The 16,934-nt window shown below is 44.6% G+C and overlaps 1 protein-coding gene across 1 annotated transcript in view; it reads left to right on the plus strand.

The window, feature by feature from the left end:
- Positions 1 to 9,156, plus strand: part of SLC39A8 (solute carrier family 39 member 8) — a 70,967-nt gene extending 61,811 nt beyond the window's left edge. Inside the window, exons 6-8 of the mRNA XM_069485467.1 lie at positions 1,334 to 1,541; positions 1,725 to 1,909; positions 7,713 to 9,156. Of these exons, the coding sequence (XP_069341568.1) occupies positions 1,334 to 1,541; positions 1,725 to 1,909; positions 7,713 to 7,862 (543 nt within the window). The 3' untranslated portion in view covers positions 7,863 to 9,156. The remainder of the gene's footprint in view (positions 1 to 1,333; positions 1,542 to 1,724; positions 1,910 to 7,712) is intronic.
- Positions 9,157 to 16,934: the final 7,778 nt, after the last annotated feature.

Below are 16,934 nucleotides of genomic sequence, written 5' to 3' on the forward strand. Positions count from 1 at the left end.
TGACTAGTACTAACAAATTACTTTTGGCTATGGCTACAAACAAGAAACGTCTCCCAAGGATGCAGATTTGCCACTCATGGGAACAGTGAAAAGATGTATTGGAAGATCTAAAGTCAGTTCTAAAACTGTTGGTCCCCACAGTGTTTTGAGAAATGAAGTGATATTGGAGTAAATGTAAAAAACTATTAGATGATTGCTCCGAAAGAAGCTCTTCTTCATTGAATGTATATTACATGTCTTTTGTAAAAAGTCACCCATATACTTTACATCTTGGTTCTCCAAAATACACCTCTTGAAGATACAAGCTGTTTTCCACTTCCATGTATTTTCCATAATATTCAGCACAGTGTTTTACAAATTACAGATGTTCAATAAATACGTCGATTAGCTGCTTAGGTAGAGGTGAGAGGAGGAGAATTAGGAATAAAATGTTTTCCAGTTAATTGCAAATTGCTTTCCTACTTGAAAATGAATTTTCATTTCATTGTCTTGCTCTACAACTTCTGGAAAGTGCTTTAGTTTGCATTTGTCATTTGATGTTGTACAAGTTTGTGAATTTTGTGGAAATCTAAATTCCTACAAAGGGTCCATCATAGGCTTTTCTATTATTATTGTTGTTTCAAAATGGAAAGAAGTGTTAGTGTCAAGGCAAGCCTGCTCCAATTACATTTCATGAAATTTGTTAAAATAATTGAGATTTAGAGCTGGTAGAGACCACACTGTCACAGCGTAAACACCCACCACAGTACCTGAAGCAGAATGGAAATCAATAAGTTGTTGAAAACAAATGGATCATTTTGTGCATTCTCCTCATTCGCAGTTGAAGAAGCTGACTGTGATAATTTGCCTCCAGTCATGCAGTGGCATGGGAGGGAGGGACTAGAATAAATGTTCCTGATGCCATCGCGCGTTAATTGTGGGCTTCATATTTAAATTGTAACATGGAAAAGACTATAAATTTAGTCTTTGGATGACTTCCTTTATTTTAAAGTATGTATATAAGCCAAATTTTTAGGCTACTATCTATTACCTTTAGGAAGGCTGTAGTAAGAAGTTGTTTATATAAATCAAAAGGATTGTTTTAAGGAGAAACTAAAGCAAAATATTTGCAAATGGCTTGTTCAAGGTGTGCCAATGGATTAATTCCCTTTCTCTCTACCATAAGTTTTCTTTGCTCTATTGTGTTACTAGTGGTTCCTATCTCCTATGAAACCCTTTCTGTTGGAATAATTTGTCTCTCCCAAGACATGACCCATCTCCTGCTCTTCTGCATGTCTTAGACTTTTACAAAATGTTGATAATCATGCTGATTGATTTTTCTGCTGTTTTACAGGATGGGAAAAGTGAGTCAAGTTCATGCACCTGTTTGAAGGGGCCCAAACTGTCCGATATCGGGACAATTGCCTGGATGATAACGCTCAGTGATGCCCTCCACAATTTCATCGATGGCCTGGCCATTGGGGCCTCCTGCACCCTGTCCCTTCTGCAGGGACTCAGCACTTCCATAGCAATCCTGTGTGAGGAGTTTCCTCACGAGTTAGGTAAGGGGCTTGGCTTCTCTTCTTCAAGTCGGTTACGGTTTCAGCGGGATGAGCCATTTCAGGTGACAATCCTGCTGATGCACCCAAGTGAAGGAGCCCTTGTTGGTCATTGATGATTATCTTTGGTCTTATCCAAAAATTAAAAAAAAAAACATCTATTCACTTGACATTTTCTTCTTCCAGGGGACTTTGTGATTCTACTCAGCGCAGGGATGAGCACTCGGCAAGCCTTGCTGTTCAACTTCCTCTCTGCGTGTTCCTGCTATGTCGGGCTAGCTTTTGGCATCTTGGTGGGCAACAATTTTGCTCCAAATATTATATTTGCACTTGCTGGAGGCATGTTCCTTTACATTTCTCTGGCAGACATGGTAAGAAACTTTAGAATTTTATTTTGCTTTTATTTAAAATTTAGAAATGAGCATCTGGGTTCGGAGTTGACTAAGGGCAGCCCTCTGCTTTCCAATGTGGAAGGCCTTTCTGCTGTAATTTAAAACATTCCTGTTTCAACAGATCATTTTTCTTGAGTGGTTTACACCAATAATAATCTGAATGTGATTCCCACTGATTCTTTAATCTATGGCCTTATTGATAGAGGGTGAAACGATTTGTTTTTTTTTGCCAAAGTAGAGATATATTTCTACTTACTTATTTATTTTTAATTTTAAAAAAAGTTTAAATTTTTTATAGACATGAGGTCTCACTGTGTTGCCCAGGCTGGTCTCAAACTCCTGGGCTCAAGCGATCCTCCTGCCTCGGCCTCCCAGAGTGCTGGGATTACTGGCGTGAGCCACTGCACCCCATCTCTAGGTTTCTTTTTGCCTTGTGGTGGGTAAACCTTGCCTTTTATTATAGTATGTTGCTGTAGGACCTTTCCCCCCTCGTTTGTGGGGATGTCACATTTGGAAGAGGAATAACTTGTTAGGCTTGTTAGGTTAGATAGCATTTTGTTATTTCAAAACCCTAAACAGCAACAGCCATTTGGGTTACACTAAAACTGGTACACTAAAATAGATAAAATTATAATTTGATGGTATTTATTTGGGTCAATATGTACTTATATCTACATTTATGTCTCTGTGTTTATTTATATCTGTATATTTATGTACGCGTGGGCTCGTGAGTGTGCATGCGCGTGTGTGTAGGGGAGAGAACGTACTGTGTGCATTTTCCAATGAATCATAGCGTTCTAGAAAGTGAGAATGTGATAGTGGATGAAAATCAAGGAATATTTCTTTTGCATTTGGAACTGAATGTGTTACATACATAATTAAATAATTTGATTTCCTTCATCTGTCTTCTGAGCTCCAAATTATAATTGCCTCGCTCTGTTTATTGTTCTATGTAGACTCTTAACAAGAGTGAGGGTTTCATCTCTTAGAACCACCACAGTTACGTTTTTCTTCACAGAATTAATGGCTCACACAATCTTTATTCTAGGTGGTCACTTCTCCTTTCTCTGATGGAAGAACAGAATCTATTAGATTTGTTTAGCTTAAAGAAATCATACTAAGAAGTGAAGCAGTATATACTTCAGCAGCTTTGCTTTTTTCAGAGTGGTTCACAGCGTGTACCCATTTCGTCCCAGCAGCCGTGCCCTGCAGTCAGGCACACGGGCTGCCTGTGGGTGCTGGGCCCCTGCCGGATGCCCCGGGGGCGGGTGCCACCGAGTGGGTGTATACATGTACCATCATCTCGGAGTGTTTTGAAAAATCTGCATTTACCAGTCTCCCTACGTAACCTTTTCAGGTGAAATTACCTGCTGAAAAAGGGTAGATTTTACGTAAAATACTTAGGGATTTAATTGCTTTCACCATAATGAGCCTCTTACAGTCTCCAATCCTAGAAGAGTGTATCATTTAAGAACCTTCTGGTTTTGTGAGGGTAGAGCAAGCGGAAGGAAACAAACTGAAGAAATCAGGAACTAAAGGTATGACTTATTCCTAAAAATTTATTTAGCCAGCTACGACTGATGGATTTTCTGTACCAGGCCTAGAAATCTGTATGGTCTGGGCCCCCCGGCGTGAGCAAAATAGGCCCAGTTCTTGCCTTCCTGGAGCTTTCTGTCTAGAGAGAAGGGACCGGAAATTGAACAAACACAAAATCAGACAGATGACTAAACAATTACAAATAATAAAACATGCTGTGAAATAAAAGGAAAAGCTGTATATGTGACCCAAGACGACGAGGTGTCTAGATAACTAGGGGGGCTGAGCTAAGGGAAGTGTTTCAGGAAGGTCTGATTTAAGGTGAAACCCAAAGGATTTAGTCCACTGAAAAACTGGAGTGAGAAGAGTTCAGGCAGAGGTTGTGGCAGGTGTGAATATTTTGAGGAAGGAGAGAGGCTGGATGCATTTAAGAGCCTGAAAGAATGGTGTGGACGGAGGACAGACAGCAAGGAATTGAGAGAGAGAGAGAGAGAGAGAAAGAGAATGTGTAAAATGAGGTAAATCCCATTCCGCTGTTCGATTGAGTTGGAGAAGGTATTTCAGTACTTTTTACTCTTGTTGGTGGCTGAAAGGGCTGGATGTTCCTATTAAGCTGCCTATACTGAGACCTTTAAACACCCCAAATAAGTCATCATACCTCTCCTCCCAGAAATCCATCACAGATGATCACAAGGTATTATCCAGATAATACCTTGTTTTACTGCACTTGACTTTATCATGCTTTGGTGTTTTTTACGAACTGGAGGTTTGTGGCTGCCCTGTGACAAGCAAGTGTCCCACAGCCTGTGCTCCCTTCCTGTCTCTGTGTCACGTTTTGGTAATTCTCGCAGTATTTCAGACCTTTGCATTATTATTATTATATCTGCTACGGTGCTCTGCGATCAGTGATTTTGATGTTACTACTGCTAAGCGTTTTGGGGCACCGTGGACGGCACCCACATGATACGACAGCCTGAATCAGTGCATGTCCTGTGTTCTGACTGCTCCACCGACCAGCCGTTCCCTCGTCTCCCTCCCTGTTCTCTGAGACACAGCAGTATTGAAATTAGGCAAATTAATAACCCTGCCATGGCCTCCAGCTGTTCAAATGGAAGAAAGAGTCACAATCTCTCACTTTAAATCAAAAGCCAGAAATGATTAAACTTACTGAGGAAGGCATGTTGAAAGCCGAAACAGGCCAAAAGCTGGGCCTCTCGCGCCAAACAGTTAGCCAAGTCGTGAATGCAAAGGAAAATTCTCGAAGGGAATTAAAAGTGCCATCGCAGGGAACACACAGATGATAAGAAAGTGGAACAGGCTTACTGCTGATTTGGAGAAAGTTTTAGTGGTCTGGAGAGAAGATGAAACCAGCCACAACATTCTTTTACGTCAAGCCTAATCCACAGCAACTCTCTTCAATCCTCTGAAGGCTGAGATAGGCAAGCACGCGGCAGAAGAAAAGCTGGGAGCTAGCAGAGGTTGGTTTATGAAGTTTAAGGAAAGAAGCCGTCTCCATAACAGAAAAGTGCACGATGAAGCAGCAAGTGCTGATGGAGAAGCTGCAGCGAGTCACCCAGGAGATCTAGCTGGGATCCTTGGTGAAGGTGGCTACACTCAACAACAGATTTTCAATGCAGGCGAAACAGACTTCTGTTAGAAGAAGATGCCTTCTAGGCCTTTAATAGCTAGAGAGGAGAAGTCAATGCCTGGCTTTAAATCTTCAAAACACAGGCTGACTCTCTTGTGAAGGGCAAATGCAGCTGGTGACTTTAAGTTGACTCCCATGCTCACTTACTGCTCCAAAAATCTCAGGATCCTTAAGGTATATGCTACACCTACTCTGCCTGTGCTCTAGAAACGGAACAACAAAGCCTGGACGACAGCACGTCTGTTTACAGCATGGTTTACTGAGTATTTTAAGCGCACTGTTGAGACTTACTGCTCAGAAAAAAAGGATGCCTTTCAAAATATTACTGCTCATTGGCAATGCACCTGGTTACCCGGTAGCCTGATGGAGATGTACCAAGAGATTAGGGTTGTTTTTGCACCTGCTAACACTGCATCCATTCTGCAGCCCGTGGACCAAGAAGTATTTTGCCTTTCAAGAATTCTATACGAAGTACATTTCATAACGCTATAGCTGCCGTAGATAGCGATTCCTCTGAAGAATCTGAGCAAAGTAAGTTGAAAACCTTCTGGAAAGAATTCACCTTCTAGATGCCATTAAGAACATTCATGTTTCGTAGGAGGAGGTCAAAGTATCAACATCAACAGGAGTTTGGAAGAAGTTGATTCCAACCTCCATGGTTGACTTTGAGGGGTTCAAGACCTCAGTGGAGGAAGTCACTGCAGGAGTGGTGGAAACAGCAAGAGAACTAGAATCAGGAGTGGAGCCTGAGCTGTTGCTGAATTGCTGTAGTCTCGTGGTGAAACTCGAGTGGATGAGGGGCTGCTGCTGATGGATGAGGAAAGAAAGTGATTTCCTGAGACGGAATCTAGTCCTGGTGAAGACGCTGTGACCATTGTGGAAATGACAACACGGGACTCAGAATGTCACAGGAACTTAGTTGACAAAGCAGCGGCAGGGTTTGAGAGGATCGACTCCAGTTTGGAAAGAAGTTCAAACACCGTCAAACAGCTATAGGGAAATACTCCATGAAAAGAAGAGTCAATTGATGTGGCAAACTTTGTTGCTGTCTTATTTTAAGAAATTGCCGCAGCCACTTTAATCTTCAGCGTCTACCGCCTTGATCAGTCGGCGTCCATCGACAGCGAGGCAAGACCCTCCACCAGCCGAAAGATCACGACTCGCTGAAGTCTCAGATGACTGTTAGCATTTTTTAGCAATAAAGCATTTTTAAATCAGTGTATGTACATTACTTTTTTAGGCATCATTCTATGTATTAATAGACTACAGCATAGTATAAACATTTCTTTTTTTTTGTTTTGGTCTTTTTTTTTTTATTTCAGCTTATTATGGGGGTACAAAAGTTCAGGTTATATATATTGCCCATGTCCCGCCCATCCCCCCGAGTCAGAGCTTCAAGCGTGTCCATTCCCCAGACAGTGCATATTGCACTCATCATGTAGCTATACCCCCATCCCTTCCCCAGCCCCCATCTCCCCGAGTCAGAACTTCAAGCGTGACCATTCCCCAGGCAGTGCACATCGCACTCATCATGTAGGTATACACCCATCCCCTCCCCCCACCTCCTACCTCACTCTGATACCCAATGGGTGTTATTCCCAAATGTGCACTTAGGTGATGATCAGGGAAACCAATTTGCTGGTGAGTACATGTGGTGCTTATTTTTCCATTCTTGGGATACTTCACTTAATAGAATGGGTTCCACCTCTCTCCAGGAGAACAAAAGGGATTCTATATCACCCTTATTTCTTATAGCTGAGTAATATTCCATGGTATACATATACCACATTTTACTAATCCACTCATGAATTGATGGGCATTTGGGTTGTTTCCACATCTTTGCGATTGTGAATTGTGCTGCTATAAACATTCGGGTGCAGGTGTCTTTTTTATAGAATGACTTTTGTTCTTCTGGGTAGATGCCCAATAATGGGATTGCTGGATCGAATGGCAGGTCTACTTGAATCTGTTTAAGATATCTCCATAATGCTTTCCACAGGGGTTGCACTATTTTGCAGTCCCACCAGCAGTGTATGAGTGTTCCTGTCTCTCCACACCCACGCCAACATGTGTTGTTTGGGGACTTTTTGATAAAGGCCATTCTCACTGGAGTTAAGTGATATCTCGTTGTGGTTTTGATTTGCATTTCCCTGATGATTAGAGATGTTGAGCATTTTTTCATATGTTTGTTAGCCATTCTTATATTTTCTTTTGAAAAATTTCTATTCATGTCCTTTGCCCACTTTTTGATAGGGTTGCTTGATTTTTTCTTACTGATTTTCCCGAGTTCTAAATAGATTCTTGTTATGAGTCCTTTATCTGATGTGTAGTATGCAAAAATTTTTTCCCATTCTGTAAGTTGTCTGTTTATTCTCATGACTGTTTCCTTGGCTGTGCAGAAGCCTTTTAATTTAATCAGGTCCCATTTATTTATTGGGAAACCAAACATACTGGTGTGATTCGCTGTATTGCGATATTCACTTCATTGCAGTGGTCTGGGACCGAACCCATGGGAACGCCCATGTGTGCCCGCTGGTGGCTGTTTTGTGTTTCACCACAAGATGGCAACAGGTGTCTAACAATATCATTGTCTTCCAGTTTCCAGAGATGAACGATATGCTGAGAGAAAAGATAACTGGAAGAAAAACCGATTTCACGTTCTTCATGATCCAGAACGCTGGGATGCTAACTGGATTTACAGCCATTCTTCTCATCACCTTGTACGCCGGAGAAATCGACCTGGAGTAGTCAGAGATGGAAGATGGTGTTGTTAAGAAAGGCATGTAATAAAAGCATCTCCAAAGATTGCAAGCTGATCTTATTTAGTTAAAAGATAATCTTGTTCTCAACCGTAGGTCAAGGAAACTAATTATTGGTTTAAGTCTGTGAAATGGGCCATTATTTGTTGTTAAAATGATTCGGAAGGTTTTTGGTGTCAGTCTGAAATTCCTAGGAGTCTTTGGTAAATGCCCATTTTCCAATGTGTCACCCATATTTAATATCATGATAAAAAAAGACATGCTTTCTGTAATCTCTTAGACACCTAGACCCAGAAGAAGATACAAGATAGGTTGTGAGAGCCTTTAAAACTCTATGGTAGGGTCAAAGGTTCAAGTGGTTTTCTTTCAATTAATTTGTTCCAGAGCTTTCTAGAGCAAGTATATCACAATGTGGAAGAGAATCAAAACGTATACAACACTAATTATAAAGGATTCCAAGGCTTTAAGGAGCTCAAGAGAGAAAGATTTCTCACATCTTTTTGCTCTGTTTCATATTTCAATTAAGGAACTTGCAGGGTTGTTTTGAAAGCCACTCTAAAGTAATATGAATCGGGAAATTAGCAAAGTGCTGTGAGCCTAATTTGGGGCTGAGAGGCTTCTTTCTACATGTAAACTCTACCAGATTCCATGCAAAGAACAGCATGGAGAGCCGGTGATAGCCAGTTTCAGTGGCCATGTGTTTGCTTTGTGAAGGTGAAGAATATGTTGGTTTGAAGAAATTGAATGTAATTTTAAGCAATTTTACTTTTGAAGATGAACATAATTATTTAGCAGAGAATATTTTAATAAATGCAAAACAACAGCTGGACTGCTGTATGTCAAGGACTGATTAACTAGAAAACGTATGTTCCTTTGTGTGACTGAGAGTCATTCAGAAAAGACTTCTTTTGTATTCAGCCTACATTTTTTCCATATGGTATACCCTGGGAAAAAATTAGCACACTGTGGTTATTTTTCTACCTTTTATAAAAGATAGAACCTGTATACTCATTTAACAGATACAGAAATTTGGTCTCAAATTGAACATCCTAACCCCAATTCACACTCCCACGTCACTGAAGGAAAGATGATTTGACAGTGAGGAAGATGATTGACAAAAGCCAGCCACGATCTCAGGAATTACATTTTCCCACAGATCAAAGAATGTTTTCACACAGCAGTAGCACAGATCTGATGAGTATTTTACATGGATGTTAATGTATATTTCACTTTATGACTGATAATTAAAAAATTATTGTTTGACCAAATAGTAAACACCTTTGAAACCACGGATCGTGTCATTCATTATTCGCTGTGTGTGTTTCTTTTCCGAGTGAGCACTGTGTCCCTGGTGTGGTGGGGAGAGCTACAAACAGGAGATGGGCAGTGTGTGCAGACTGCAGATCACCCTGCCAGGTTCATGTCCATGGCATTTGCTAGAGCTCAGGCAGCGTGAGAGCCACTGCGATGACAGTCCCCGACTGTCATTGTGACAATGATCTGTAGTTGCTTAGCAAGGCCCCACTGACTTGGGTATTTCTGAGTTACCGCATCTAAAAGGGTTTCTTTAGGAGCTTAAATTTTTTTAAAAAGTGAAATAGTTGAGAAGAGCCAACATAGCACTATGAGTCCACCAGACGTGAGTGTAGGCGTGTCGTTGGGGCTCGTCGCTGATGGCCCAGGCGGGGACGTTAACCTGGGCTGTCCTCCACGCTCTGGGTGGCATCACCTTCCTTTAGGTCTCACTTTGGTTTTTAGCAAGAGGCTGCCATGATTTCCAGACTCCGTCTGTGTTCATTCAAGGTCCATTATGGTACAAGAGGTTCTTAACGCTGTAATAAGTAAGTTCTCTAACAGTGATGTTCCTGCAGCTGCTTCCTCCATGACACTTTGCTTCCGCATGGCTGAGGGTTGTGACACAGGTGTAGATTGTCTTCCCCTGAGTTGCTTTTCTGTGCTAGGTAAGCACAGAGCCTTTGCTTGGGGCCATTTGGCTTCCCAGACTGGAGGGCTCCAGCTTCTGTACGGTTGCACAGTTGGTGACTGCACCGGGCAGATGTCGGGGGAGCCGAGGCGGCTGGGTGAGCTGGAAACTCCGAACGCCTTGTCCGTCCATCGATCCTCAGACACGCCTTTCCTCTGTGAGTCAGGTGGGGCAGTTGGAGAGCTGGGGTGCACCATTGCGGCGAGCCCCTCTGAAGAACCCCAAAAGTGCCAAAAAGAGAGAGTTTGGCTTTAAGCACCCGTGAGAGAAGGTGAAACCGTATTTTTACGGTATCTGTCAAGTGGGAACTTTTTTATCCCTCCTTTCCTCTCCTCTGTCTCAGCACCTGAGTCTGCAAGGGCCAAAAGCCAGTTAGCAAAGGGGAGCGGAGATAAAAGAGGAGGATTCCTTTTCTGAAGTCCGACCTCTGAATACAGATTCCAGTACCGACTGAGGGAGTGGATTGGGCACTTTCAATAATTGACTTGAGACTGTTTGTGACACAAAGTGACCGTAGGATTTCATAGTCCCCTGGAGTCACGTGTGAGGACCCTCCCTGGCCAGGCAGGTTTGCTCCAGGGCTGGAAGGGTACCCAGTCCCTCTCTCCCAGGCAAGTTTAAAAGGACAGCAAGGCATCACATAGTTGTTTTAGCTCACCCTGTGAGAGCTGCGCGTTAGGGTCCTGAGGACACACGCGCTTTAAAAATTAGTACTTACGCAACCCCGTGAAATGGGCTCTATTTTTATTACCAGGCCAGGCTGCAGCTGAGAAGTCGCAGGGGAACGGCACGTTCCGGGGGTGTGGCTGGGACGGAGCGTGACCAGAGCCTGTCACCCACGCCGCGGGGACACGGCTGCGACAGCCCGACAGCCGCCTCCCCCTGCAGCTGGCTCGGTGCCCGCCTCGGGAGGCTCCCCGCGCTGCGCACTGCGAAAGACGGGCGCTTGTGGGAATTCTGTCCATGCGACAGAGCACGCGTCGAAGGGCGAATCCGGAGCTCAGAGGCAGTAATGTCGTAAGTGGCACAGGAAGTATGACCAAAGTGACGTTACGCTGTGCCTGTGCCGAGGGGATTTCGTGCATTGGCTACGGTGAGGACATAAACTTTCAGCCGTGCAGAATGGAGCTCTGCTTTCCACCCCTCTATGTCCTGCTTTTTGCCCCAAAGACTGACCGCGTGGACGTCCGTGGGTGCCCCAGACGGGAACCTCCCCCAGAGCTGGCAGGAAGCGCAGCGCGGGGACAGGTGTCGGTCCGCGACCGGCTTCCTACCGCGTGGCCGCGGGTGACTTCGCAGAACACGTTCTTCCGCTCCCTGGGGAAGGCCCAGCTGGTTTTTCTTATTTTCAATTTGTCATCAGCCGGTACTTTTATAAGTACAATGCAAAGGAATTACTAGAAAAATGAAAAAAATTAAAAATTCAGGGATAGAAAAATCTAAACCCCATTTTTTATTAGATCCACCGGACACACGATCATCCTGCTGCAATGTACGCGCTTCCCCTCCATCTCCTGCCCGGCTCCGGCCTGGCGCCCCGGCAGCTCCCAGACCAGGCCGCTCCGTGGGTCCCTCTCCTTGGCTTCGGCTGCTCACTGTCGCCCTGTCCCTTTGGCCTAGGGCTGCGACAAGCTCTGGTGTCTCTAGCCCCCTGCAGCGTCACCGTCACCGGTGGTTTCCCTACGGCCGCCCTGCACGTTTGTAATCGGTCCCTTTGCAAACAAATGGACCCGCCTGGCCTCATCCTCGTGCGGGCGCGCCCTGCTCGTTCCCACAGCGACCGTGACTGATCGGCAGCCGACATCCTGCTCTGGAGGACGAGGCGCGCGTGTGCCTATGCGGGAGACGGCAGGACCCCAAACCCCGCAACCGGGAGTGGAGTTGGCACCGCGTGAAAGCCGAGTGGAAGGATGCGGGGGCGAAGGGCGCCAAGAAGCCACGCAGCGAATGTCCTTAAGGTCACGGGATGGAATGGGGTTGGATTAATTTGTGTGATTAACGGTTCCAACCGAGAAGAATATCTAGGCCACTCTGAGAGACTAGCCGGAGGGGGACTCACCACACTGCTGGCAGGTGACAATCTTTCCAATAGATAAAAGCCTCAGGTCCTCAGGCGTCAAGCATCACTCATTTTCAAGTAAAGACATAGAATGGACGTATTTCAAGTAAAGAAGAATGGACGTATTTCTATAAATGCTTATTGAATAAATAGTTTGTGCCTTATGAGACTTTTTCTCAAGAGATGTATCTACAGGTCGCTGACCCTTCCTTACAGTGGACCGTGAATCGTCACGAAACATGTCTGCGTGAGGCCAGGGACTGCTGCTTGTGGCCATGGAGCTGGGACACTGCCCGTTCACAGCAGACACCGTGAATAGCAGCAGCTTTCCTTCCGGAGTCATTACATCTGGGGACCTCCATGTCGCTACTCTGACAATGACATAAGAGCTTGTTAATGGACTGGGAGACACTGATTTTAGAAACCTTAGAAATTGTGGAGGAAAGTACTTCCTATGCATCTTTCTGCTTTTTCCATCATTACTCTTGTGTTTCAATAAAAAGAAGTCTTTTGATTTGTGAAAACTGAACCTCAGAATTTCAGCGTGCAAACATTTTATGGAAGGAGACAGAGAGCAATCAACTGCACTGCTACAGCGATCCTTTGGTGTTTTAAGGTGAAAAATGTTAAAAGCATTTTAGAATGGTGAGTGATAGAGGTGACACTGTGTAAGATAGGAGTTAGGTTGCCCCGTAATTTCATGGTGACAAAATTGGTGAAAGTGATATTGAAATCAGTGCCAGACGTGTTTGGAGTAACAAACTTCTGTTGATTTTTCCTGCTTATCTTGACTTCCGCCTTTCTTGTAATGGCATCATTCTTCCACTCAGAAACTGGCTGCTCCCACCCTCCACGGGGGAGTGTCAGCTACAGCGCTTAACCGCATCCCATGGCACAAGCCTGGCATGTCACCCACGCCGAGCCAAGCACGGTCTTTGCACAGAAATTTCCAAGAGGGACAGAACCAAAGCGCTGGGCTCTCATGCATGACTGCAGAGCTCCCCTGGCCGTGTCCCGGCACGAGGAGAAACCTGAAGACACAGAAGCCCAGACGGAAGTAAAAGATACGGCTCGGGGTAGAGAGAGAGAGAGAGGGAGGTGTTGAGCTGTCCTTGGTTCTAGGCCCTGATATCCTCAGTATCTTCCTGGTTTTTTTCCTGCAGTTTTTTCAATGTTATGAGTTACCCAAATTATTCTAATGTCTCAGTTAAGTGCTTTTGTTTTCCAAATTTAGCTAATTTGATTTGTGTTTCAGTTACTCGCAATAAAATGTTTCGAAAATAGCAGTTAAATATCGAGATATTTATTTCAAGCAAGTCCCAGCTTTTGAATTTAGCACACAGCCCCTCGGCAAGTTTTGGCCCTCCACTGACTCAAGGTCTGGAGTCAACTGCCTATTTTAGGCAGAATACAGCAAAATCTCCATTATGTTCCTGTAGTGATGAGCAAAAGTCTTTCAAGACTTGCAGATCATCTTCAATTCATTTTTACTTCACTTTGGCATACATAGGGACGTTGTAGATGTTTTAATGTTTGCATTTAGCAGGGTTAATGCATACAAAGTGTTGATTGTTCCTCGGTGGTAACTGCGGGAGAGCATAGCCAACATTTGATGCCACTGAAATGTTTTGGAGGCGAAGGAGGCCTCAGTCTGTAACCTAAACGACCTTGGGTTCAGAACAGATAAGGCACTGGAAGAATATTCTATGTATAGAAACATATGATTTTTAATAGCAGGAGGATAAATGAGTGAGTACTTATATACCTTGACAAGCCATGCAAAAATCACACTTTATAGATAACTCCAAAGAAGATGTTTAATGCAGGATATGAATCTAGGCCACACTTCATACACCATGTGTTCACAGAAAAATGAGGTTTCTTAGCAACCATCACCTGGTTGTCAAGTTATGACTTGATTTTTATAGACACCTGGCTTTTTTAGGCACATGCCTCACTGCTATTTAAGCATAATCTCCAGGTTAGTGTTGAAATAATTACATTTCACTTTCTTCCAAATGATGCTTTAAAAATTCATGTTTTGAACTTTGCCTCTTTCTTAAATAAGATAAACAATTACAGGGAACCATTGTAGAGAATGAGAGAACAATTCTGAGCGTGTTCTGTGAACGAATGAATCAACTCATTTGCTCAATGAGATAGATGTCCAGCATCTACTGGTGGCAGCCCTGGGGATCCAAAGATGAATCAGACCCCATCTCTGCTCTCAGGCTATCATGTGATGTAAAAAACAAAACAAAACAAAACAGTTATATCACAACTCATAGTGTTATGGCAGAGAGTGCAGACAGATAGACACAAATAGTATTTGAGCACAGTGGGAAAATTCTTCTTAGATTGGGAGTCAGAACTATTTTGCAGAGCAGGTAGTATCTGACTGTTCGACTTTGGCCTTAGTGAATAACATCCAATTCCTTTCTGACCAGACCTCTTCTCTCCTCCCACAACTGGAACCAAGAGACTTATCTTGTGACTTAGCTTGAGATGGAATTCTTTTGGAATTAATGATACAAAATGTAACTGTGGAATGTAAATACGTGTGGGAGTGAGATGTTCCGGATAACATGATGACCAGCATTACTATAAGGAGAAAGGAAACGCAAACAATTAAATTAACACTAACTGAAAAAAAGCAGGCCACTCAGCAGGGAGCAGACCGTAGTTCCAAGCTTTGCTCCAAATGTAGCTGTGATATATACACACAGGAAAATACTTTCTATTACAGTGGGGGATACCTCTGAGGGATTATGCATCATTTTAAATGGCTTTTTTTTTTGTAAAATGTTAATATTTTCTCAATAAACATGCAGGTCAGTAAGTCAGAAGAAGAAATTTTGGTGGGATTTTGAATCATTCAAAATTTGTTCTTTTTAATACTTTCCAATTTTCTTCAGTGAACATGGATTCTGAAAAGGCTAACAGATATGATTAGAAAAGCAAAGGAGAAAAGCTAACAACTTCGAGGACAGAAGGATTTAGGGGACTGTGGTAACCCGCATGCTCGCCATGCTCCTGTGTCCTTTCTCTTTGTCTGTCGTCAAGGTGGTGCTTGGGTTCTCTGCAGCGTTTCACCTCCAGACGTCTGCAGTCCCAGTCCCTGCACCAGTGGCTGGTTAGAGGCGGGCGTACGACACGGTCCCGGCCACAGAGACAGCCCCAATCCCCACTACCCCAGAACGTGACCCTATGTGGAAACAGAGTCACTGTGGTGCAATTAATGAAGACGAGGTCATACTGGAGTAGCGGGGGGTCCTGATGCAGCACTACTGGTGTTCTTCTACAAAGGGGAAATTTGAACACGGGGATAATGCCACGTAAAGACGAAGGCAGAGATCATGGTGATTCGTCTTCAAGCCAAGAAATGCCAAGCACTGCCAGCAAGCCATCAGGAGCTGGGAGAGAACCACAGGATGGATTCTCTCCCTCACAGACCTCAGGATGCTCCAATCCTACGCACACCTTGATCTTGGACTTCTGCCCGCCATAACTGGGGGACCATAAATTTCTGTTGTGTAAACCACTCGTGTTGCGGTGCTTTGCCAGGGCAGCCCTAGCAAACTACTACCGGTACCTTGAGGGGAAATAGCACAGATGAAGGATGCTGAGGGTGCAAAGTAGAGGATGGAAAGGTGGTCCGTGGGGACCTCCTTAGGAGCTGAATTGACAAACCTCTTCTCTGGAGTTCCACTTCCTTGGGACTTCTTGGTATGCATAATAATCACTATTCCTAGTGGTGCAAGCTATTTTGAGTTGCTTTTTGACTGCTAGCAATTGAAGCAAATGAACTGATTCAGTCCTCCTCCATGTTCTCTTTTGCAGTCCTAATTCTGGTGTCCAACTCTGCTCCAGCCACCCTCTTCCACTGTCCCCCGTGTTCTGTCACTGCTGAGCATTCTGTCCCCGACAGAGCTGTAGAGGGTGCCCGACCCTCGCAGGGCAGATGGACGGGAGGCAGTTCCGGCCTGTGCTGTAGCTCCTCACTCTTTGGAGCTACCTTTGGGGTCTGGGGTCTCTGGGAGCGAGGAGAGGAGGCCGTGTTTATGTTCTGCTGTGCTGGAGAGAAACTCCTGAGCTGGGAGGTGGCACGTGGAAGAGAGTGAGGGATCTGAGACTGTGCCCCAGCACGTGGTGCTCCGGCACGTTCACTGTTCTGAATTAAAGGCACTTGTTAGGCATCGGACGCACGGAGATGCGCTGACCATCACTCTGTTCCTTCAAGCCAGGAGATGGGCTTCCTGTGTGAAAGATGTCCCCGCCGTCACGGGGGAATAGCATTCCTGCTGTCAAGGATGGGAAGCTGAAGCCAAGAGAATTCTGGACAGATCTTGTTAAAGCGACTCTATCTTTTAAGCCTCCTCGCGTAATTTAGTTACTTTCCCACAACTCACTGTTCCTTGTCCAATTCAGTGGGTAAGTGATTGACTCTAAGCGCTTCCTTGGGTCCTCTTTTCTTTCTAAGGGCTCTCGTAGTAAATAAATCTGTATGCTTTTCCCTTAATCTGTTTTACGTCAGTTTAATTCTCGGGCCCAGCCGGGATCCTGAGAGGAAGGAGGTGGCATTTTGCCACCTCTACAAGAGAGAAGAGAGATGCGTAGACCCCCAGGCCTGGGAATCAGAAGAGACCTCCGGGCCTGGCAGTGGGCACTGTGGCTCAGCCTGATCCTCCGGCTCCGTGTTCCTGCCCATCCCGGTGGCCGACACCGGTGTCCCTGCGCTGGCTCAGGGCTGGGCCACTGAAGAAAGTTCCCTTTGGCTGACATAACAGGACTCCTGGGACTGTCTCATTTTTGTGTGGCCTCCCTGTGTCTTTTAAGCTGCTAAACTGACTCATACTTCCACAGAGGAATTAGACGTGCATTTTGGAGAAGAGAATAATTCTTCACACTCACATACACTATCCAGGCCCTCATTTCCAGGAGGAGCTCGATTGCTTCTCCTGTTGTGTGTCGCAGGTTTGAGGGATCGCCCGAAAAAACTTTGGAGTTTTTACCCAGGA

Source organism: Eulemur rufifrons, chromosome 13 (assembly GCF_041146395.1).
Source record: "Eulemur rufifrons isolate Redbay chromosome 13, OSU_ERuf_1, whole genome shotgun sequence".
In the NCBI taxonomy this organism is placed as follows: Eukaryota; Metazoa; Chordata; class Mammalia; order Primates; family Lemuridae; genus Eulemur; species Eulemur rufifrons.